A 27102-nucleotide genomic window follows, 5' to 3' on the forward strand; every position below is an offset into this window, starting at 1 on the left:
GACACATAGATGTATTAAACCTGACCTATAGCCTCTTGTTCTTCATAGTGCCCCAGTAAAACGTTTGGGGGCTTTGACTCCACCAAGGACCTCCCTGATGATGTGATCACCTTTGCGCGGGGCCACCCGGCCATGTTTAACCCTGTGCACCCCATCGGGGGTCGTCCCATCGTGGTGAGGACTGATGTGGACTACCAGTTCTCCCAGCTAGTGGTGGACAAGGTGGAGGCCGAGGACGGACAGTACGACGTCATGTTCATTGGAACAGGTCAGTGAGATATGATTCATTTATTTTTAGATTATCCTTTTTTTTTTAAATAGCAATCCAACTGGTTGAAAGCTACGTAAAAAAGTCCATGTTTTTTAATAGGGAATTTATAATTTGCCAAGCCAAGTAAATGTCCCCTTGAGCGAAGCTCACCTTGACATCAACTTCAATAAAAGGAAATCCTGCAAGGATTCGTTGCCTCCTTCTTTTGACCTTGAGTGACTGAACAGTTATATTGTAGTGAATTAAATGTGCTGTCGTAGACCTGGGCACGGTCCTGTAGGTGGTTAGAGTCAGATAGATAACTGAATACTGATGTATGTTTCCTGTTGTAGACTTGGGCACGGTCCTGTAGGTGGTTAGAGTCAGATAGATAACTGAATACTGATGTATGTTTCCTGTTATAGACCTGGGCACGGTCCTGAAGGTGGTTAGAGTCAGATAGATAACTGAATACTGATGTATGTTTCCTGTTATAGACCTGGGCACGGTCCTGAAGGTGGTTAGAGTCAGAGAGATAACTGAATACTGATGTATGTTTCCTGTTGTAGCCCTGGGCACGGTCCTGTAGGTGGTTAGAGTCTGATAGATAACTGAATACTGATGTATGTTTCCTGTTATAGACCTGGGCACGGTCCTGTAGGTGGTTAGAGTCAGAGAGATAACTGAATACTGATGTATGTTTCCTGTTATAGACCTGGGCACGGTCCTGTAGGTGGTTAGAGTCAGATAGATAACTGAATACTGATGTATGTTTCCTGTTATAGACCTGGGCACGGTCCTGTAGGTGGTTAGAGTCAGATAGATAACTGAATACTGATGTGTGTTTCCTGTTGTAGATCTGGGCACGGTCCTGAAGGTGGTTACCATCCCAAGAGAGAGCTGGCATGACCTGGAAGAGGTGGTCCTGGAGGAGATGACCGTGTTCAGGGTACGGTCACACACTGGGAAACTGGTTATGGTTATAATCGATTGCATTTACATGGAAAATATTAAAGGGAGTGTGATAGAACACCAGTCATTTTGTTGGGAAGTGAAGGGTACATGATCAATGTCTAGCTCTGAAATTAAAGGGAGGAGTGGGGAAATTCCATAGGGAGTTATGAGGGGGGTGTCTAAATGAATCAGAGTGTTATATCTTCTCTAACTGTGTCTTTCTGCAGGAGCCCACCCCCATCACAGCAATGGAGCTTTCCACCAAACAGCAACAGCTGTACCTGGGCTCGGCACTAGGCGTTTCCCAGATGCCTTTGCACCGCTGTGAGGTGTACGGGAAGGCTTGCGCTGAGTGCTGTCTGGCCCGTGACCCCTACTGTGCCTGGGATGGAACAGAGTGCTCCCGTTACTTCCCTACCGCCAAGCGGTAAGAACACACACACACACAGACATTCTCGTAGATGCACACACAGGCAAGTATGAATGCAGAAAAGCAGAATGAGGGTCTGAAGTAGTAGGATGCTGGTTTGTAAACATAAAGTATGAATACACACACACACACACACACACACACACACACACACACACACACACACACACACACACACACACACACACACACACACACACACACACACACACACACACACACACACACACACACACACACACACACACACACACACACACACACACACACACACACACACACACAGATTGACAAAACAGACAGAAAAGTTCCTATGCATACACATATATACACAGAATCCACACACAAGCATTTAGGGACATGTGTGCACATGCCCACATATCACATACAGTGGCAAGAAACAGTATGTGAACCCTTTGGAAATACCTGGATTTCTGCATACATTGGTCATAACATTTGATCTGATCTTCATCTAGGTCACAACAAATGACAAACACAGTCTGTTTTAACTAATAACACACAAACAATTTTATGTTTTCATGTATTTATTGAACACATGGTGTAAACATTCACAGTGCAAGGTGAAAAGAATATGTGAACTCTGGCCCTCCTTTGGCAGCAACAACCTCCACCAAACTCAGTTGCGGATCAGACCTGCACAACAGGAGACATTTTGGACCATTCCTCTTTACAGAACTGTTTCAGTTCAGCAATATTTTTGGGATGTCTGGTGGGAACCGCTCTCAAGGTCATGCCACCGCATCTCAATGGGGTTGAGAGGTCAGGACTCAGGCTGGGCCACTCCAGAAGGTCAGGACTCAGGCTGGGCCACTCCAGAAGGTCAGGACTCAGGCTGGGCCACTCCAGAAGGTCAGGACTCAGGCTGGGCCACTCCAGAAGGTCAGGACTCAGACTGGGCCACTCCAGAAGGTCAGGACTCAGGCTGGGCCACTCCAGAAGGTCAGGACTCAGGCTGGGCCACTCCAGAAGGTCAGGACTCAGGCTGGGCCACTCCAGAAGGTCAGGACTCAGGCTGGGCCACTCCAGAAGGTCAGGACTCAGGCTGGGCCACTCCAGAAGGTCAGGACTCAGGCTGGGCCACTCCAGAAGGTCAGGACTCAGACTGGGCCACTCCAGAAGGTCAGGACTCAGGCTGGGCCACTCCAGAAGGTCAGGACTCAGGCTGGGCCACTCCAGAAGGTCAGGACTCAGGCTGGGCCACTCCAGAAGGTCAGGACTCAGGCTGGGCCACTCCAGAAGGTCAGGACTCAGGCTGGGCCACTCCAGAAGGTCAGGACTCAGGCTGGGCCACTCCAGAAGGTCAGGACTCAGGCTGGGCCACTCCAGAAGGTCAGGACTCAGGCTGGGCCACTCCAGAAGGTCAGGACTCAGGCTGGGCCACTCCAGAAGGTCAGGACTCAGGCTGGGCCACTCCAGAAGGTCAGGACTCAGGCTGGGTCCACTCCAGAAGGTCAGGACTCAGGCTGGGCCACTCCAGAAGGTCAGGACTCAGGCTGGGCCACTCCAGAAGGTCAGGACTCAGGCTGGGCCACTCCAGAAGGTCAGGACTCAGGCTGGGCCACTCCAGAAGGTCAGGACTCAGGCTGGGCCACTCCAGAAGGTCAGGACTCAGGCTGTGCCACTCCAGAAGGTCAGGACTCAGGCTGGGCCACTCCAGAAGGTCAGGACTCAGGCTGGGCCACTCCAGAAGGTCAGGACTCAGACTGGGCCACTCCAGAAGGTCAGGACTCAGGCTGGGCCAGAAGGTCAGGACTCAGGCTGGGCCACTCCAGAAGGTCAGGACTCAGACTGGGCCACTCCAGAAGGTCAGGACTCAGACTGGGCCACTCCAGAAGGTCAGGACTCAGGCTGGGCCACTCCAGTCCAGAAGGTGTATTTTCTTCTGTTGAAGCCATTCTGTTGTTGATTTACTTCTGTGTTTTGGGCCGTTGTCCTGTTGCATCACCCAACTTCTGCTGAACTTCAATTGGAGGACAGATTGCCTAACATTCTCCTGCAAAATGTCTTGATAAACTTGGGAATTCATTTTTCCATTGATGATAGCAAGCTGTCCAGGCCCTGAGGCAGCAAAGCAGCCCCAAACCATGATGCTCCCTCCACCATACTTTACAGTTGGGATGAGGTTTTGATGTTGGTGTGCTGTGCCTTTTTTCTCCACACAGAGTGTTGTGTGTTCATTCCAAACAACTCAACTGTAGTGGCTTCATCCGTGGTGTCCTCCCATGATCATCATTCTTGTTTAGTGTTTTAGGTATTGTACACTCGTCAAAAGAGATGTTAACATGTTCCAGAGATTTCTATAAGTCTTTAGCTGACACTCTAGGATTCTTCTTAACCTCATTGAGTATTCTGCGCTGTGCTCTTGCAGTCATCTTTGCAGGAGGGCCATTCCAAGGGAGAGTAGCAACAGTGCTGAACTTTCTCCATTTATAGACAATGTGTCTTACTGTGGACTGATGAACATTAAGGCTTTTAGAGAAATACCCTTTCCAGCTTTATGCAAGTCAACAATTCTTAATCTTAGGTCCTCTTTTGTTTGAGGCATGGTTCACATCAGGCGATGCTTCATGTGAATAGCAAACTCAAATGTTGTGTGTGTTTTTATTTGGCAGGGCAGCTCTAACCAACATCTCCAATCTGGTCTCATTGATTGGACTCCAGGTTAGCTGACTCCTGACTCCAATGAGCTTTTGGAGAAGTCATTAGCCTAGGGGGTTCACATACTTTTTACAACCTAGGCTGTGAATGTTTAAATTATGTTTTCAATATAGTCAATATAGTCAGTTTGTGTGTTATTAGTTTAAGCACATTGTGTTTGTCTATTGTTGTGACTTAGATAAAGATCAGATGAAATTTGATGACCAATTCATGCAGAGATCCGGGTAATTCCAAAGGGTTCACCTACTTTTCTTGCCTTTGTACACGTACACAAATACACTGGTACACACATTCAATTTGTGTGATTGTTGTGCATTCCACAGCTCAGAGGTGGTAAAACCATGCTTCCCCGCACACACACAGTCCTGGCCAGTAGCACTGTTAGAACCACTTCACCCTATAGCCAAGAGTTATAAAACACCCACATAGCCACACACACACCAAATAATAGGCCAACAGGGGCCGTCTGACTTCTTCACCCCACCAGCCGAGAGCTATGAACAAACACACCCATAAATGACCTTCTCCTCCATCCAGCAGGATTAGCCTGACCACTACCAGCCCTCCACCTCCGTCCAGCACAACTCTCTATTAAATACAGATCTAGGATCAGCGTACCCTCCCTCAAACCTAACCCTAACCATCAGGTCCGAAAACACAAAACTGACCTAAGATCAACATCTACACTAGGGAATTATGAGAGAATTGAAAAGCAGCCTCAGAAGGAGGGCAGTAGAGGGTGGTGGTACACCCTTGGTCAGGGCTGGGGCACTCCAGTACAAATATTTGATTCTCCAGCTAAATGAGAACCAGACGCCCGGGCTTGGCTCAGCAGGCACTCGGACTGCCCTGCACGTGTTCAGACAGCCAAAGGCAGGAATGCTTGGGAGGAAATGTAGGAAGAGTGGTGGAGTGTGTGTGTCTGGGTGTTGGGTAGGAGCAGGGTGTGTGCATCAGAGGGGATGTATGCATGTGTAAGTGTATTTATTTATGTGTGTGTGTGTGTAAATGGGTGTGTGTACATGTTGTTTATATGTGTGTGTGTGTGTATATATATATATATATGTCCTGTATGGTTATAGAAACCCTGACACGAGACCTAGAGACCTCCACCTTTGGCTGTGCTCCCCTCTCTCCCTTCAGATTTTTACGATACGTAAGAGCCTATGATCTTAGTGGTAATGAACCAGGGAACACATAGGGAGCACAGGGAAGCATGTTGTAGGATCCCACATAACACATAATGCAATACTCATGGTCATATGCTCATTCACACATAATATGTAGACAGAAAAATACCGTCCCAATGGAACACACACACAATACACACAAAACATACACACAACACACACACACAACACAATACACACAAAACATACACACAGCACACACACACACACACACACACACACACACACACACACACACACACACACACACACACACACACACACACACACACACACACACACACACACACACACACACACACACACACACACACACACACACACACACACACACACACACACACACACACACACACACACTGTATCGACTAAAGGGTCTTTCAAGTCGTGGAGGACATACTCAGGATTTTCAAGGCCCAGGCTATCTGTGTTTCATGTTTAGTAATGACATGTCCCTGAACGATGAATCACAATGAATCATTCCTTTAATAGAAGCCAAAGCTTGACATGTTTTTAAATGTGCCTGTGATTTTCTCTCTTTTTATTTATCCACCCACTCAATAGCATCAGACTTAACAGAGGACTGATGGTGAAATAAACAGTTCTGCTCTGTTCTTCAGTTGTACTGCACAAATGTGTCAGCTGTGCCACTGGTTAAGATCGCCCTCTAGTGGTAGAAACGTCACAGTACATAGAGCCCTCAATAACTGGCTCCTTCCCGATGGAACTGGGGAGAAGAGAAATAAGTCTGAGGAAACAGAGCAGTGAGGGGCCTGACCGACACCTACAGGTTGATATGTTGTGTGTGAGGGACGTTTATTAACTCACTGGGAACACAATCTAACATGTGTATGTTTCTTTGGTTGTTTCATAGGAGAACGAGACGCCAGGACATCAGGAATGGAGATCCCCTCTCCCAGTGCTCCGACCTGCAGCATCATGGTACAAACGCCTTAGATTTTTATTTTACGCTTTAATCTCACACACACACACACACACACACACACACACACACACACACACACACACACACACACACACACACACACACACACACACACACACACACACACACACACACACACACACACACACACACACACACAAAACACCCACTGTGGTGTTTCTCTGGTAACCCTATCCTTGTGTCTGTGTAGATGACGTGGACGGGCTGGGTCATGTGGAGGACAGGAGTGTGTACGGAGTGGAGAACAGCAGCATGTTCCTGGAGTGTAGTCCCAAGTCCCAGAGAGCCCTCATCTACTGGCAGCTCCAAAGACCCAACGAGGACCGCAAACATGAGGTGGGTACACACACACTCTGCATGCAAGATGTGTCCTATTCACCATCATTCTCAATAACGTCCCAATCATTTTCAATAACTTTGCAATCACACTAAACTTCACAAATGATTACCTGAAATTGCTTCAGTTTGTTAATAATCAATTGCCATGCACTCAAATGTAACCATATTGAGTGGATATTGAATCCACCCCACCCTTTCTATTCCCCCCTCCCTTTCCTCCCATCCCCCTCATTTCCCTCTCCATCTCTCTCTCCAGATCAAGTCGGAGGACAGGATGATCCGCACGGAGCAGGGCCTGCTCATCCGCATCCTCACCCAGGCCGACTCAGGCATCTACACCTGCCACGCTGTGGAGCACGGCTTCATCCAGCCCCTCCTCCGCCTCTCCCTCCAGGTCATCCCCACACAGAGGCTGGGTGAGCTGCTGCCTGGTGGGCCTCAGGGTGGAGCTGGAGGGTCTGGTGGCGCAGGTAGTGGGTCTGGTGGTGCAGGTGGGCCTGCTGGTGCAGGGCACTCGACAAAACACAAGCTGTGGTACAGGGATTTCCTCTCCCTCCTCGACCACCCTGACCTGAACAGCGTGGAGGAGTTCTGCGAGCGTGTGTGGCGGAAGGAGCGCAAGCAGCGGCGTCTGAAAACCCCCACCATCACCACCAATGACCAAAGTCTGGCTAGGCCTGACGGCGGAGCTCCAAGCTCAGGCCTAAAGCCTAAAAGTAGTCCTCTTGGCGCAGGTGCACCCAATGCCCAGAAGCAGCAGAGCGGGCATCCTACGGTGCAGCAGCAGCAGAACAAAGAAGGGAGCCCCCGGAGCACGAACCCCCAGAAGGTGCAACACCATGCGGGTACGCTAACCCAGGCACAGGCCCCTAAAAACAACAACCAGAATGCCCAGAACTCTCAGGCCACACCCAACACCCAGAGCCCCCAGAAGGGCCAAGGCGCCCTGGGGGGAACCCAGGTGCCTGGTGGTGGGGCCAGAGGTGGACCCCAGCACACGGCCAAGTGGAGGCGGATGCAGGAAAATAAGAAGGGGCGAAACAGGAGAACCCATGAGCAACAGAGACCCCCGCGGAGTGTCTGAGACACACACACAGCAACACACACACTTACACACATATTGTACATTAAAATATAGACTTGCTATCCCATAAAGATATAATGTAGGATCCCACATAATGCAATACTCATGGTCATATGCTCATTCACACATAATATGTAGACAGAAATATACCGTCCAAATGGAATGCTCTAAAACATACATATAAAGCACACACACACGCACACACACGCACACACACACACACACACACACACACACACACACACACACACACACACACACACACACACACACACACACACACACACACACACACACACACACACACACACACACACACACACACACACACACACACACACACACTGCAAATACCCTGTGAAGACTTGGAGAAGACTGGCGACTAACAGGACATTGAAGACTGAGGCTGTAAACTGGAATGCGTACTGTACATGCTAACCATGTGGATATAGTGGCCCAGGGGATACAATTTGAGGAACTGTGTAGTCCAGGTCCGTGTTACAAGTGGGAACGAGTTATCTGGCGGACACATAACCCTTCTGTACAGACGCTACTTCCTTATAGGACTGGGATGGGGTTAAAAAAAACATTCATTTTCAGTGAGGATGATACATATTCAGACCTCTGGACAAGTTTGGACAATGGCCCCTACAGGACATTTCAGAAGACATTTCAGAAGGGGTTAAGACTTTTAAGTTCAGTAGGGATGTCCGTTACTGCAGCTACTGGCCTTGTTGACATGCGCAGAAGGAAGAGGAGGTCCACTATTTAGAGAATGAAAGAACTATAAGGATAAAGAATCATTTGTCCAGTCGATTGCAAACAAGAACCGAAATACATCAAAAGAAGCACAGTCATTTTCAGAGAGTGAACTGCATTTCCCACAATACAATTTGTCGGCTCAACTTTATTCAACTGATTCGATTCACAATGACTCTCATGAATGAGCACATTGGGCTTGTACATAGAGGTTGACTGTCTTATAGGTCAAACAGATGAAACGGGGCACAGTTAGCTGATTAACAATCCACAACGGTGCCCTGCATATTCTTTATAGTTCAATAACAGAATTATTCAATATAAAACCACAAAATCCCCATTAGCCTGTGATCTGTGCAGCAAAATCAAGCTTCTCTTCCTCCCAAGGCTTGAAAAGCATTGTGCATGTCGTAGTCAATCAATGTTCATGATTTGAATAAGCTATTTCTCGCCAGTTAGTCGCTATGTAAGGTTTTTTTTTATGTTAAAGGAGTCCTATGAAAAAAAATCTATTTTCTGTTTTTATTTGATATTTACTTCTCTCTCTCCCTACAAACCACTGCATCCCTGTAGGGGTAAATAATTATGTAGTATCATTTTGTGACCTGCCCCTTTAAGTTATTTTTCTTTCTTTGCTTTCTCCTGGAGTTGCGTGTGAATTTATAATTCCAGTCATATGTTCGTGCTCAGTCTGGAAAACAGACTGCCTATTGATTCTGTACATATACATACAACAACAAAACGACTCTTTATGTATGTAAATATATACAACCAGAACACCACTGATTATTTATTTCTCATTGTTTTGTGAAAGGGTTGCATTTATTTTTGATATTCTGGTATTTTGGCTCATCAATAATCAAGAAAAAAAACTGTGGCACGTTGAGAAACACAAACGGACCAATGAGGACGGACTTCCTCTGTCAAGGACTCCCTTTTTTCCGGGGGGCGTGTTTCGGAAGTGAACGGGGGTTGTTGTGTGTTTTACAGTATCCAGACTGAGAGCCTTCAGGATGATAAGCACAAGTTTCTCAAACCCTCTTCTACATTTCTGTCTCTTCTGGTTGTTTCCTAAATGGCTCATTTTTCTACCCAGGAGGTGTTTTCGTTGGAGTTTGGAATCCCATCCACCTATTCGTTCATCCCAAATACTCATTTTATGTAAGATAATACTACCCAAAACCTGATAAACATTAGCTGTGAATTCCTATGTAAGAATTAGTAAGGAAAAAGTTCAAATCTAAACCTAGTCTGAGGACGCTGAGTTAAAGCTGCATGTGAATGCTACTTAAGTGCATCTTTTCTATTGTCTCTAGATGTTTCCTGTGAGAGGTAAAGGTCCTGTGGGCAACATGTGCAAGAGAGATGTGAATATTCTTCCTTTTTGCCAAAACAAAGATGCCAACATGTACCAGGGGTGTATTCACTAGGAACCAAACAGAAGCAAACAGACCTAAACGGGGATGGACTAACCTGAACTTGTCCAATAACAAACGCACATTTTTGTCGCAAATCGTTTTCTGTAGCTAAACGTTTTGCTATGGTGTCTGCTAATGAATACACCCCAGTGATGTTACTCCAACCCCAAAACTTGTATTAAGACCTTCAACTTTTCATACGACAATGTGTTTCCCCCTCAGTATACAACAAGACTGATGTGTCACTGCAATAATGGACAGCAGATAGCAAGGTTTCCTGGTGGTTTGTGGTATGTTTCCGGTCTCTCACGATGTGTAGGGTGGCCGAGGAGAGAACAGATACCTCTGCTGTAACATGGTTCTTCCTGGCATGCGTTCAGTTGTCTAATTAAACATTTCCTGTAAAACCTAGCCTTGTTGTTGTTGTGTAACTTCTGTCCAGTTATATATGGTACAGTCTTATGCATGTGAATCTGAGTTGACAAAATGTATTTTGTTTGTGTTGTACAGTCATTTCAAATGGTGCCATTTTATCCCATTTAGTCACAGGTGGGACTGGGAGCAGTGAGTTTGCACACTCAAACACACAGATAAAAGGTTGAGCTGATGAAAAACGTATTTTTACATTATGGTGAATTACACAGTATTATATCTTCTTCAGAAACGTTTTAAAAAGACTTTCCAACAGACAGTGAAGCCTACTCCTTCACCAGAGGACATCTGAACCCTACTCCTTCACCAGAGGACATCTGAACCCTACTCCTTCACCAGAGGACATCTGAACCCTACTCCTTCACCAGAGGACATCTGAACCCTACTCCTTCACCAGAGGACATCTGAACCCTACTCCTTCACCAGAGGACATCTGAACCCTACTCCTTCACCAGAGGACATCTGAACCCTACTCCTTCACCAGAGGACATCTGAACCCTACTCCTTCACCAGAGGACATCTGAACCCTACTCCTTCACCAGAGGACATCTGAACCCTACTCCTTCACCAGAGGACATCTGAACCCTACTCCTTCACCAGAGGACATCTGAACCCTACTCCTTCACCAGAGGACATCTGAACCCTACTCCTTTACCAGAGGACATCTGAACCCTACTCCTTCACCAGAGGACATCTGAACCCAGACCGTGGAGGAAGATGTGACTCAGTTCCAAGGTACGTGCTGAATCACAATGGCTGTGTTTACAGAGGCAGCCTAATTCTGATATTATTGGCTAAAGAGCCAATCTGATTGATTAAAAGACCAATTAGTGGCAATAGATCAGAATTGGGCTGCATGTGTAAACACAACCATAGTGGGCTCTCAGTGCTGAGTATAGTAAATACTGAAGTAGAATCACAAGCTCTCTGTCCACATCCTTCAGTGGGTTGACCACGGCTCTCATAGAGAGATTTCATTGACTAAAGGCAGAAATGATGTGTCAAAAAAAGGTCATTGATATGTTATGCTGTATAAGTAAGAGGCAGCCTTCCTTGTCGATGAAAACACCCCCTTGCCATGAATAATTAAACTGGAGGTTCATGTTTTGGATTAGCCACAAGAGGTCACTATTCTCTGTTCCAATGGACCATTTCTAATGAGCTTTTCAGGGGATTACATTTTAGCTGTCATTCTAGTTCACGTGTCCAACTCAGTCCACGGAGGGCTGAGTGGCAGCAGATTTGAACTCCTCCCTTGAACTTGACTGATGAATATGGTCACGAATCAGTAAGGAACTCCTCCCTTGGACTTGACTGATGAATTAAGGTCACGAATCAGTAAGGAACTCCTCCCTTGGACTTGACTGATGAATATGGTCACTAATCAGTAAGGAACTCCTCCCTTGGACTTGACTGATGAATATGGTCACTAATCAGTAAGGAACTCCTCCCTTGGACTTGACTGATGAATATGGTCACTAATCAGTAAGGAACTCCTCCCTTGGACTTGACTGATGAATTAAGGTCACGAATCAGTAAGGAACTCCTCCCTTGGACTTGACTGATGAATTAAGGTCACGAATCAGTAAGGAACTCCTCCCTTGGACTTGACTGATGAATATGGTCACTAATCAGTAAGGAACTCCTCCCTTGGACTTGACTGATGAATATGGTCACTAATCAGTAAGGAACTCCTCCCTTGGACTTGACTGATGAATATGGTCACTAATCAGTAAGGAACTCCTCCCTTGGACTTGACTGATGAATATGGTCACTAATCAGTAAGGAACTCCTCCCTTGGACTTGACTGATGAATTAAGGTCACTAATCAGTAAGGAACTCCTCCCTTGGACTTGACTGATGAATATGGTCACTAATCAGTAAGGAACTCCTCCCTTGGACTTGACTGATGAATTAAGGTCACTAATCAGTAAGGAACTCCTCCCACCTAGTTGTCTAGGTCTTAACAAAATAAAAACAGGCACTAAACTCAATGGTATGAGTTTGACACCCCTGTTGGGACACTTTAGTTAGTAGTCTAAGTTCCCTGTATATCAATTATGTGACTGGAATGCAATGACCATCAGCTGTTTATGTTCATCAGCCACAACGTCTTGCACTGTGTGTCACTCTATGTCTGTAGCTTTGAAGATTCCACTGGTGTGTAGAGACAGATGGTTAACAGTTAACACAGTGTCACTAAAGGCCTTCGTGAGGTTGTCATCTCCACTCTAATTGAGCCTACAGTGGCACAGCGTGTTACCTAAAATGGTGCTCTACCACGGAATCCCTGCAGGTACCTTAAAAGGTTCTCTACCACTCTCTGCGTGGGCACAAACTCCCTGAACCCTCTGACTGACACACACACACACACACACACACACGCACGCACGCACAACGCACACACACACACACACACACACACACACACACACACACACACACACACACACACACACACACACACACACACACACACACACACACACACACACACACACACACACACACACACGCGCGCACACACACACACACACACACACACACACACACACACACACACACACACACACACACACACACACACACACACATACACACACACACACGCACACACACACACACACACAGAGACGCTGCAGCCATCCAGTCACACAGAGAGAGTGTGCATGTGGAAACCCCAGCTTAACTGATGAGAGTAGCACAATCTATGTTCCCAGGCCCCAAGAGTCACAAACGTGTTGTGAATTCACAGGGTTCGTTACCATGGGTACTGCTCCGAGAATGTGTATGTGTGTGTGACAGTGGAGGCTGCTGAGGGGAGGACAGCTCATAATAATGTCTGGAACGACGCTCATGCAATGGCATCAACCACATAGAAACCATGTGTTTGATATCATTCCACTCATTCCGCTCCGGCCATTACCACGAGCTCATCCTCCCCAATTAAGGTGCCACCAACCTGCTGTGGTGAGTGTGTGCGTGTGCACGTGCACGCACACAACTTTGGAAAGGTGTGATAGGTGACTTACCAATGATAAAACAACACACTACAGTATATTTGTACCCCTTTAAAAAGGCTGTTTAAACACAGGGTTTATTATGTCATTGACATTGCAGTGACTGCTCTCTTTGGGTGCATCTCAATAGTCTGGAGTAGCTTCCAGGCGGTTCACTTAACCTTTTTGCAGTTGTGTCGCGGGCTAATCATCAGAGGTTGTATGTATCAAGTGTCTCAGAGTATGAGTTCTGATCTAGAGTCAGGTCTGCCCTGTCCATATAACCATATTCATTATAATCTAAAACACAAAATCTGATCCTATGTCAGCAACTCTGAAACGCTTGATACATACAACCTGTTAATGACACAGCAATCCTCGGAAACGTGCAGCACGACTGCAAAAACATCAACCTGGAACGCGGCCATTACAGCAAGCATAATTAAGCTACATCTATGCATATTCATGTAGCTTTGAACTGAGGCATTCTGTTCTGTTGTGTCAATGACAGGTCTGTATTGCAGCATAGACAAGGCTAAACAGCTGGTAGGTAGGAATGTAACACCGATGTGTCTCACAACAAGCTATCTCGGATTTAGAGATGGATTGAAAAACGCCTGGTTTTACCATGGAAAAGAAGCTCTCTTGATGACAGGAGGTTGATGGCATTTTAATTGGGGAGGAAAGGCTTGTGGTAATGGCTGGAGTGGAATAGGTGGAATGGTATCAAATACATCAAACACACGGTTGCCATGTGTTTGATGTCATTCCATTCGCTTCGTTCCAGACGTTATTATGAGCCGTTCCCTCCTTCAGCAGCCTCCACTGCTCGAGGTTCCACTCAAAGCTCTTATATGGAAGAATATGTTTGTACTGGGTCTTAGTCAGATGAATGAATAGGAAGACACCATATGTTTGCTAACCCACTGGTTTGTTTCTTTGTGGTTGTGTGTAGGTTGGCCTATTGTAGACTGTATTGAAATGCAAGTCACCGTTGTTGTCATGGGATTGCCACTAGATGGCACACAGATCCCCGTACTGTAAAAATGACCTATGGAAGTTCAACATCACTTCTTTATAAGAGACAGAATGGGACAATGGATATAAGGGCTATAGAAGGTATGTGGTCTCCTGCTGGGGTGTAGAGAAAACACTGCCATGGGGAGTAGAGAAAACACTGCCATGGGGAGTAGAGAGAACACTGCCATGGGGAGTAGAGAGAACACTGCCATGGGCTGTAGAGAAAACACTGCCATGGGGTGTAGAGAAAACACTGCCATGGGCTGTAGAGAAAACACTGCCATGGGCTGTAGAGAAAACACTGCCATGGGGAGTAGAGAGAACACTGCCATGGGCTGTAGAGAAAACACTGCCATGGGGAGTAGAGAGAACACTGCCATGGGCTGTAGAGAAAACACTGCCATGGGCTGTAGAGAAAACACTGCCATGGGCTGTAGAGAAAACACTGCCATGGGGAGTAGAGAAAACACTGCCATGGGCCTTAGAGAAAACACTGCCATGGGGTAGACAGAAAACACTGCCATGGGGCATAGAGAAAACACTGCCATGGGGTAGAGAGAAAACACTGCCATGGGGAGTAGAGAAAACACTGCCATGGGCCATAGAGAAAACACTGCCATGGGGCGGAGAGAAAACACTGCCATGGGCCGTAGAGAAAACACTGCCATGGAGAGTAGAGAAAACACTGCCATGGAGCATAGAGAAAATGTAGCAGTTTTAAAGCAAGTTTTCTGCAATTCTACACATTTTGTAATGACTTATATCATGTTGATATAAGAGCTGAGTGAGAAAGACTAACACAATCAATGCATCCCCCTGGAGGTCAGGTCATGATTACTACAAGTTTAGATACAGTGCCTTGCGAAAGTATTCGGCCCCCTTGAACCTTGCGACCTTTTGCCACATTTCAGGCTTCAAACATAAAGATATAAAACTGTATATTTTTGTGAAGAATCAACAACAAGTGGGACACAATCATGAAGTGGAACGACATTTATTGGATATTTCAAACTTTTTTAACAAATCAAAAACTGAAAAATTGGGCGTTCAAAATTATTCAGCCCCTTTACTTTCAGTGCAGCAAACTCTCTCCAGAAGTTCAGTGAGGATCTCTGAATGATCCAATGTTGACCTAAATGACTAATGATGATAAATACAATCCACCTGTGTGTAATCAAGTCTCCGTATTAATGCACCTGCACTGTGATAGTCTCAGAGGTCCGTTAAAAGCGCAGAGAGCATCATGAAGAACAAGGAACACACCAGGCAGGTCCGAGATACTGTTGTGAAGAAGTTTAAAGCCGGATTTGGATACAAAAAGATTTCCCAAGCTTTAAACATCCCAAGGAGCACTGTGCACGCGATAATATTGAAATGGAAGGAGTATCAGACCACTGCAAATCTACCAAGAACTGGCCGTCCTTCTAAACTTTCAGCTCATACAAGGAGAAGACTGATCAGAGATGCAGCCAAGAGGCCCATGATCACTCTGGATGAACTGAAGAGATCTACAGCTGAGGTGGGAGACTCTGTCCATAGGACAACAATCAGTCGTATATTGCACAAATCTGGCCTTTATGGAAGAGTGGCAAGAAGAAAGCCATTTCTTAAAGATATCCATAAAAACGTGTTGTTTAAAGTTTGCCACAAGCCACCTGGGAGACACACCAAACATGTGGAAGAAGGTGCTCTGGTCAGATGAAAACAAAATTGAACTTTTTGGCAACAATGCAAAACGTTATGTTTGGCGTAAAAGCAACACCCGGAACACACCATCCCTACTGTCAATCATGGTGGTGGCAGCATCATGGTTTGGGCCTGCTTTTCTTCAGCAGGGACAGGGAAGATGGTTAAAATTGATGGGAAGATGGATGGAGCCAAATACAGGACCATTCTGGAAGAAAACCTGATGGAGTCTGCAAAAGACCTGAGACTGGGACGGAGATTTGTCTTCCAACAAGACAATGATCCAAAACATAAAGCAAAATCTACAATGGAATGGTTCAAAAATAAACATATCCAGGTGTTAGAATGGCCAAGTCAATGTCCAGACCTGAATCCAATCGAGAATCTGTGGAAAGAACTGAAAACTGCTGTTCACAAATGCTCTCCATCCAACCTCACTGAGCTCGAGCTGTTTTGCAAGGAGGAATGGGAAAAAATTTCAGTCTCTCGATGTGCAAAACTGATAGAGACATACCCCAAGCGACTTACAGCTGTAATCGCAGCAAAAGGTGGCGCTACAAAGTATTAACTTCAGGGGGCTGAATAATTTTGCACGCCCAATTTTTCAGTTTTTGATTTGTTAAAAAAGTTTGAAATATCCAATAAATGTCGTTCCACTTCATGATTGTGTCCCACTTGTTGTTGATTCTTCACAAAAAAATACAGTTTTATATCTTTATGTTTGAAGCCTGAAATGTGGCAAAAGGTCGCAAAGTTCAAGGGGGCCGAATACTTTCGCAAGGCACTGTAGCTGGCTAGACTATCTACCAGGCCAGCTGACATGGCTAATGGAGTGACATAACAAGAGAAACACTGCAGATGCACAACACATTTAGAAATGGCATCTGGTGTATTCTACTATTCTAACTTTTAACAATAAGTTGAGAGACCCCCCCCAATTTAAAAAAAATAAATAATTGTATATATGTGTGTATGTGACATCTGTGATATTCTCTTATGTGTGTGTTCGTCCTCTATGTGTGTGTGTCTCCCAGTCTCCTCACGACTTCCAGATTGGGCTCTTCAGAAGCTCTGACTCACACTTGTTCCGCAGCCCAGGAGTGGGCTCCAGGGATTCTGGGAAAATCAACTCTGTTAGCAGGGAGAGGAGATTCAGGTCCGTAACAAGACAACGCTCACACAGACCTACTCCTTAAATATCTCTCTCTTATTTATTCCCTGTCTTTCTATTTATTTCATTCCCTCTCCCTCCCATGCTTTCTCTAACCATCTCTTCCTCATCTCTTCCTCTCAACAGCTGTACCAAGCTGAACTCTATTCTCTCTTTATACCCCAGTTGACCACAACTTAGCATAAGGTTCATGTTAAGCACAGTGTAAAACATTGATACCTCGAGGCTGCTCTTGAGTACACACAGGACATTCAGCCACACACACACAGAGCACCTTGATTGTTTGATGTGGGATTTCCAACCCTCACTCACCCCATAGTTATGACCCCTCAGGCGGCAGGGGTTCACAGATGCCATGGCAACGCTTGACTCTTGAAGGGTTGCAGAAACCCACAGAAACAGAGGAGTCACTGGCGGCCATTTTGAGTCTAGACCGAGCCCTTGGAAGACCTCATTAACATATAGTGAGCAGCCCCAGCACTGTGACGACTTCAACACCACTTAGTCTTATGTACAGGTCTAAAAGCAGAGATGGTTTTACATTTATAACAGTGGTCAGTTATATCATTTACACCTCCCATTTTCCTCTCTCTCTCTCTTCCCTGTTTCCATAGCTATTCCCAGGAGAAGTGTGAGAGGAGCTCTGGGAATGTTGTATTCATGTCTGTTGGATCCTATTGTACACACAAGCCCTCAAGGTTCACCCTTCGACCTCGTAAACACACACACTTGTCAGTCAAAACAAAATTCACACATACAATTCATCCACATAAAACACACACACATAATGACCCCCCCCTCATGCCAACACACACACATAACGACCCCCCCTCATGCCAACACACACACATAACGACCCCCCCTCATGCCAACACACACACATAATGACCCCCCTCATGCCAACACACACACATAACGACCCCCCTCATGCCAACACACACACATAACGACCCCCTCATGCCAACACACACACATAACGACCCCCCTCATGCCAACACACACACATAACGACCCCCCTCATGCCAACACACACACATAACGACCCCCCTCATGCCAACACACACACATAACGACCCCCCTCATGCCAACACACACACATAACGACCCCCTCATGCCAACACACACACATAACGACCCCCTCATGCCAACACACACACATAACGACCCCCCTCATGCCAACACACACACATAACGACCCCCCTCATGCCAACACACACACATAACGACCCCCTCATGCCAACACACACACATAACGACCCCCCTCATGCCAACACACACACATAACGACCCCCTCATGCCAACACACACACATAACGACCCCCTCATGCCAACACACACACATAACGACCCCCCCTCATGCCAACACACACAGGCAGGTTGGACCTCATCACATCTTCCCCACTGGGGGTTTGATTGTGAGGCTATTGATTGCTATGGGTTAGAATCAATAGCTCCTCTGTGGCCATTGGAATACAGATGTATAGTGTCCAGTGTTAAAGACAGTTCAAAAGCAACAAATCCCTTTGACAACAGCCTATGTGTTTATCGATATGAGTCAGAAACGGTTATTTTATTGTTCAAATTCACTACCTTTTGATCATAAAGTCATTCTCGCCTAAAATGAAGGTTTTGATTTGACGATGTCCATTTGCCGACTAACATGGGGTGAACAGCTGCGGTGACAGTGAAACTGTCCAGACCTGCCCAGCAGTTACGACTTTGTTTCCATAAGACAACATTTTGTTACTTCAGAAATACTGTACCAAACACCTTAGTCAGATGTAAAATTGCGCAACTAAAACATTCTCTGCAAAAACATGAAAATGAATGACAGATTTCTTGAGTTGTCTTAGATTTATTCTGGGGGTTGTGAGGAAGTGAACTACCCTTCCGTGTCTTAAGTGTCTTATGGGGGACAAACATCATCAACCAAACGCTGAATCGGTCAGGAAACACACCTCCAAGACTGAAAACGTGTTTTTCAAATGAGCAACACAAACACACGTTCCAATCAGTGTCTCTTTAAAGCTGGAATCAGTAATGGTGAAACTACCACATCCGTTTGTGGTATTATAAATAGAAAGAAATGACTTCCAACAACGAACAGTGTTTTTTTCCCCTCAGAAATCTTTGCACATTATTGCGCGACAGAACAGCAGAGTATTTATTGCACTTTTTTTTACCATGATGCTCCTCTCCTGTTTCATAAACAAAAACACATGTGTTGGGGTAAACAGTGGTGCTGCTTAACCTAATGTGGATTCCAGCTATAAAGGTCGACTTTGGGGGGGGGGGGGGGGGGCAAATGACTTTAAACGGTATAACCGATCAATGAACCATCGTAGCAGGCCATTTAATGCTTAAAAACAAAAGAAAATTACAAAGATAAGATATTTGGCTACAGAAGTGCCATTTCCTACCGATGTCTACAGCTTCCGTCCAAAAAATAAATCCTGTGAAATGACGTCAACACATACTGGAGGAGGCTAGCTATAGTGGCTAGCTTAGCTAAGGAACTAGCTACGTCGGTCACGGCACAAATCACCAGAATGACACATCTATGAACCACCAAAGGCACACCCCATTTTGGTTTGAAAATTGAGAAAGAGGCAGACTTGGACCGTTTTTGGTGCCCAAAGTTGACCTTTAAGTGGAAGGACATGCCTGTTGGTGTGACAATGAGTGACAATCATATAGCAAGATAGCACAAACAGATCTGGGACCAGACTACAGAACAACTGCTTGGGGAGTTCATTTTGAGAAAGTTATGTCAGAGACTTGAGTTGCGTTGGAGTTTGTATGGTTTGGTTTTGCCCTGGCGAGATTACTGCACTCAAAGAATCCTTAATTTGCTGTAGTCAAAACCCATGTTGTTTTGAATGTGTTCGGTGTGTCTTTCACCTTGAATGTTTACCGCAATGTTTATAATGTTTTTGAATTAATATACAGTATGTAGACCTGTACGTAGGTGTGTGTTTTTGCCTTCTTTGTTTGTATGCGTGTGTGTCTGCGTGTGTGTCTGTGTGTATGTGTGTGTGTATGTATGTTTTTTTTCTGCCTGTGTGTGTATGTGTGTGTGTCCTTCAGTGTGACTCATCTATTACAAGCCTGGCTAATCACCTTCTCTCCACCTTCCTCCTCCTAATCTGTACCAAGTGGACCGGCCTTGTTACAGTGACATCACCACCTGTGACGCACTTCCCTAACAATAGGTGTTGCTAGGGATTCACAACGGGGTGTGTGAGAGAGAGAGCACAAATGAAGGAGGGAACCCCTTTCTCTTCCTTTTGCTCTCTCTCTCTTTCTCTCTCTCTGTCTCTCTCTGTCTCTCTGTTTCACTCTCTTTCTCTCTCTTTCTCTCTCTGTCTCTCTCTGTCTCTCTTTGTCTCTCTCTCTCTGTCTCTGTCTCTCTGTTTCACTCTGTTTCTCTCTCTTTCTCTCTTTCTCTCTCTGTCTCCCTCTCTCTGTTTCTCTCTTTCTCTCTCTGTCTCTCTCTGTCTCCCTCTCTCTGTCTCTCTCTCTCTCTCTCTCTCTCTCTCTCTCTCTCTCTCTCTCTCTCTCTCTCTCTCTCTCTCTCTCTCTCTCTCTCTCTCTCTCTCTCTCTCACACACACACACTCTGTTTCTATCTCTCTGTGTCTCTCTCTCTCTGTTTCTCTCTCTCTCTCTCTTCTCTCTCTCTCTCTCTCTCTCTCTCTCTCTCTCTCTCTCTCTCTCTCTCTCTCTCTCTCTCTCACACTCTCTGTAGGTCTGCTCCCCCCCTCTGAAGGATTACACAGTGAGTTGTCAAGGAACTCCTCCCACTTCACTACAGTTGAATAATTTGATGGTGTTGCTACATCACTATATTAGTCTGGAAATGTTAACTGATTTGAGGAATCCTTCTGCAGTTAGAGGAAGATAGGAGGGGTTAGAGAGAAGGAGAGAAAGGGAGAAAGGGACAAGAAGGAGGAGATGGCGATGAGAGGAAGGAGAATGGGAAGAGGGAGTTCATTTAAGCATTCGGGGCAGCAGGTAGCCTAGTGGTTAGGGCATTGGGCCTGTAACTGAAAGGTTGCTCGATCGAATCCCAGAGCTGACAAGGTAAAAAAAATCTGTTGTTCTGCCCCTGAACAAGGCAGTTAACCCACTGTTCCTAGGCCGTCATTGTAAATAAGAATTGGTTCTAAACTGACTTGCCTAGTTAAATAAAGGTTCAATGCAAATTTGTTGGAGTGAGTGAATTGAGAAGACAGATAAAAGGCAGTGATAATAGACCCTGTTCACACCTTCATGCCTAACTGAACTGTACTGAGCTGACTTCTTTCCCTTTCCAACATGGTTCCAGCAGCCATGGTGGGTGTGTACCCACGCTGAAACAGTATAGCTCAGCTCAATAGTGTAAAAAGTGTATTACTGCCCCATCTAGGATCAGCCAATTCTATGGGTCATGATGGACTATGGGTCTTGCTGACCCTTACCTTCATCATTGGATGAGAAACCAATGGTTAAGACGCATTGCTGACTCCTGACAGATCTTACGACGCCTTAATAAGTATTTTATGTATCAACTAAACACATCATTTGTTATAGTAATCTGGCAGTCGATGACATGGTCGATGACATGGCACGCAACCATTGGTTGCTGCATGCAACATCCGAACAGGGTAATGCGACCAGGGACTTCTCTGACCTGTCAATCCCGTTAAGAACAGAAGAACCTGATGTCCTTTATTAATCAGCCTCACCCTCCTGGTGAGGTCAGAGCACCAAAACAAATCCTGGCAGACAAGGCCTGAATGTCCTGATCTGCAGATCTATCAGCTTACCCTTCTCCAACCCTACCTTGACAATTATGAGGAAAACGCTAAACTGACCGTCGAGCGTCAGTGTCTAGGGGCAACGTCATCCTACTTCACCAAAACATTGTCATATTCATTAGGACACACCGTTGCAAAATGTTTTGGACAAGCTTAAGTTAGTTTCCCTTTTTCATTCTGTTTTCTCTTGTTTGGTGCCTAAAAAATAGGACCCAGAGCTCTGTAAATCAGTTTGTCAGGATGAAGTGTGCGAGGAACAACGAGTTTAGATAGATATGTTATGTAACCAGAAGGCTGTCTAGGCATTGTAGAGGAAAAGATGCAGTAATCTGTTGACAGCGAGCTGCTTGAACGCAGTAGTATGCATGTTGTATACATGTCTTGAAATACGCCCTAGCGGTATTACTCATGTTGGGATGTTCAGTGGTGTTTGCTTTAGGAGTTGACTGATGGTTTTTTACCATGAGCAAAGTTGTTTCTCCGACTTGTGTACAATCCCTTTTCAGTTCAATCAGATCTGCAGATTGATGTAATTTTACCAGATTAAAGGTGGAATTTGACCCCTAGTCGGAGTCGTCTGAGTGACAGGCTGAACTTTGCTGGTGTACAACAACAGATTATAGTATAGTTCGTGATTGGCCTACCTCTCAGAGTAAAGAGGATTATGAGGTGTGTCTTGAGAAAGAGAGAAGGAGATAGAGTACACTGTTCCTTTAAGAATATGTTTAGTTCAGGGCTTCTCTCTGGTCAGCGGTCAGAAGAATAGAAAGGGTTCAGGACTAATAAACCTCTGGTTAAACATCGCTCCGCTCGCAGGGCTAGTGCTACTGAGAAACCACTGAGGAACCTGTTCTCAGAGTGGATAGTAGAGGACACAGACACAGGATATACACCCTGACAAAGGTATGTGACTGCTTCTCTCTCTTTATGAAACTAACTTTCTGATTCTGACACCTGTTGCTGCAGAGTGGGAGGGATTTGCCTTGGAATTGCCAAGGCTGGTGATTGGATGTTCACTGGTTGCATATTTCAGTGAACACTTACTGTAGGATTTCAGTGGTAGGAATTGTATCACTACATATTTATTCTTGTCTTGTTTTTTGGTAAGAGAAATCTATTTGATATGGATCCCTTACTATGTGAAATATATATTATAGCATTTCTATTAATATTGTACAAATCATCTGGAACTATTTTGGATAGCTCAGACTGAAATGAAACTAGTTTCACTGTGAACGACTAGTGAGTCACATTTGGCCCTCAGGTGTGTATTAAAATGTAATGAACACAGCCCAGTGTGTGTGATCTGGTTACCAGATTCCATTACATTCTTCCCTGGCTTAGAAACACACACACACACACACACACACACACACACACACACACACACACACACACACACACACACACACACACACACACACACACACACACACACACACACACACACACACACACACACACACACACACACACACACACACACACACACACACACACACACACAGTGTGTATACATGTATGCAAAATAGTGTGTGTCAGTGTATGAGTGTGTACACCAGTGTCTGCATGCTTATGTGTGTGTGTGTGTGTGTGTGTAGGGTGTATGCCTGTGTGTGTGTGTGTGTGTGTGTGTGTGTGTGTGTGTGTGTGTGTGTGTGTGTGTGTGTGTGTGTGTGTGTGTGTGTGTGTGTGTGTGTGTGTGTGTGTGTGTGTGTGTGTGTGTGTGTGTGTGTGTGTGTGTGTGTGTGTATGGGCTGTTTCCGCTCCACAGGCTAGAGGCCATTAGGGCTCGCTCCAGTGGCCAGCCCAGTGTGGGGAAGGCTCTCTGTTCAATACCATAGTTTATCACTGGAGACAGCACCCAGCGCCTGACTAAAACACACCTCCATCTACAAACACACTGTCACCACCAGGGAGAGGAAGGAGGGGGGGGAGAGAGAGGGAGGGGATGAGTGAGAGATAGGGGAGGAGGAGGAATAGAGGAAACGAAAGGGAGAGTGAGAGAGTGAGAGAGTGAGAGAGAGAGATACACGATGGAGAGGAGAAGGGAAAGTGATGGAAAGATCAAGAGAGAGGAGAGAGACACTACTGAGAGAGGAGGAGTCTACTACCTCCTATGTTTACAATTGAAACACACAGAAGGCTGTTCTGTTCAACTGAAACACAATGACTATACTAATACCTATACCAAACACAATGCTATACTAATACCTATACCAAACACAATGACTATACTAATACCTATACCAAACACAATGACTATACTAATACCTATACCAAACACAATGACTATACTAATACCTATACCAAACACAATGCTATACTAATACCTATACCAAACACAATGACTATACTAATACCTATACCAAACACAATGACTATACTAATACCTATACCAAACACAATGCTATACTAATACCTATACCAAACACAATGACTATACTAATACCTATACCAAACACAATGACTATACTAATACCTATACCAAACACAATGACTATACTAATACCTATACCAAACACAATGACTATACTAATACCTATACCAAACACAATGACTATACTAATACCTATACCAAACACAATGACTATACTAATACCTATACCAAACACAATGACTATACTAATACCTATACCAAACACAATGACTATACTAATACCTATACCAAACAAATGACACAATGACTATACTAATACCTATACCAAACACAATGACTATACTAATACCTATACCAAACACAATGACTATACTAATACCTATACCAAACACAATGACTATACTAATACCTATACCAAACACAATGACTATACTAATACCTATACCAAACACAATGACTATACTAATACCTATACCAAACACAATGACTATACTAATACCTATACCAAACACAATGACTATACTAATACCTATACCAAACACAATGACTATACTAATACCTATACCAAACACAATGACTATACTAATACCTAAACACAATATACTAATACCTAAAAACACAATGACTATACTAATACCTATACCAAACACAATGACTATACTAATACCTATACCAAACACAATGACTATACTAATACCTATACCAAACACAATGACTATACTAATACCTATACCAAACACAATGACTATACTAATACCTATACCAAACACAATGACTATACTAATACCTATACCAAACACAATGACTATACTAATACCTATACCAAACACAATGACTATACTAATACCTATACCAAACACAATGACTATACTAATACCTATACCAAACACAATGACTATACTAATACCTATACCAAACACAATGACTATACTAATACCTATACCAAACACAATGACTATACTAATACCTATACCAAACACAATGACTATACTAATACCTATACCAAACACAATGACTATACTAATACCTATACCAAACACAATGACTATACTAATACCTATACCAAACACAATGACTATACTAATACCTATACCAAACACAATGACTATACTAATACCTATACCAAACACAATGACTATACTAATACCTATACCAAACACAATGACTATACTAATACCTATACCAAACACAATGACTATACTAATACCTATACCAAACACAATGCTATACTAATACCTATACCAAACACAATGAATACCTATACTAATACCTATACCAAAAACACAATGACTATACTAATACCTATACCAAACACAATGACTATACTAATACCTATACCAAACACAATGACTATACTAATACCTATACCAAACACAATGACTATACTAATACCTATACCAAACACAATGACTATACTAATACCTATACCAAACACAATGACTATACTAATACCTATACCAAACACAATGACTATACTAATACCTATACCAAACACAATGACTATACTAATACCTATACCAAACACAATGACTATACTAATACCTATACCAAACACAATGACTATACTAATACCTATACCAAACACAATGACTATACTAATACCTATACCAAACACAATGACTATACTAATACCTATACCAAACACAATGACTATACTATACTAATACCTATACTAATACCTATACAAACACAATGCTATACTAATACCTATACCAAACACAATGCTATACTAATACCTATACCAAACACAATGACTATACTAATACCTATACCAAACACAATGACTATACTAATACCTATACCAAACACAATGCTATACTAATACCTATACCAAACACAATGACTATACTAATACCTATACCAAACACAATGCTATACTAATACCTGTACCAAACACAATGACTATACTAATACCTATACCAAACACAATGCTATACTAATACCTATACCAAACACAATGACTATCCAATACTATACCAAACACAATGCTATACTAATACCTATACCAAACACAATGACTATCCAATACTATACCAAACACAATGCTATACTAATACCTATACCAAACACAATGACTATCCAATACTATACCAAACACAATGACTATACTAATACCTATACCAAACACAATGCTATACTAATACCTATACCAAACACAATGCTATACTAATACCTATACCAAACACAATGACTATACTAATACCTATACCAAACACAATGACTATACTAATACCTATACCAAACACAATGACTATACTAATACCTATACCAAACACAATGCTATACTAATACCTATACCAAACACAATGACTATACTAATACCTATACCAAACACAATGACTATACTAATACCTATACCAAACACAATGACCTATACTAACAATGACTATACTAATACTATACCAAACACAATGACTATACTAATACCTATACCAAACACAATGACTATACTAATACCTATACCAAACACAATGCTATACTAATACCTATACCAAACACAATGACTATACTAATACCTATACCAAACACAATGACTATCCAAATAC

General features: G+C 44.0%; 2 protein-coding genes across 2 annotated transcripts in view; both read left to right on the forward strand.

Moving 5' to 3' along the window:
• The window catches only part of LOC124019862 (semaphorin-3aa-like), a 14198-nt gene extending 3717 nt beyond the window's left edge, over nucleotides 1-10481 (forward strand). Inside the window, exons 2-7 of the mRNA XM_046335303.1 lie at nucleotides 49-268; nucleotides 1108-1199; nucleotides 1432-1631; nucleotides 6378-6445; nucleotides 6661-6806; nucleotides 7066-10481. Coding sequence (XP_046191259.1) covers nucleotides 49-268; nucleotides 1108-1199; nucleotides 1432-1631; nucleotides 6378-6445; nucleotides 6661-6806; nucleotides 7066-7893 — 1554 coding nt within the window. The 3' untranslated portion in view covers nucleotides 7894-10481. The remainder of the gene's footprint in view (nucleotides 1-48; nucleotides 269-1107; nucleotides 1200-1431; nucleotides 1632-6377; nucleotides 6446-6660; nucleotides 6807-7065) is intronic.
• A 12458-nt stretch (nucleotides 10482-22939) lies between these two features.
• Nucleotides 22940-27102, forward strand: part of pcloa (piccolo presynaptic cytomatrix protein a) — an 82649-nt gene continuing 78486 nt past the window's right edge. Inside the window, exon 1 of the mRNA XM_046335299.1 lies at nucleotides 22940-23079. The gene's annotated coding sequence lies outside the window, so the exon portion shown is untranslated. The remainder of the gene's footprint in view (nucleotides 23080-27102) is intronic.

Source organism: Oncorhynchus gorbuscha, unplaced genomic scaffold (genome assembly GCF_021184085.1).
Source record: "Oncorhynchus gorbuscha isolate QuinsamMale2020 ecotype Even-year unplaced genomic scaffold, OgorEven_v1.0 Un_scaffold_700, whole genome shotgun sequence".
In the NCBI taxonomy this organism is placed as follows: Eukaryota; Metazoa; Chordata; class Actinopteri; order Salmoniformes; family Salmonidae; genus Oncorhynchus; species Oncorhynchus gorbuscha.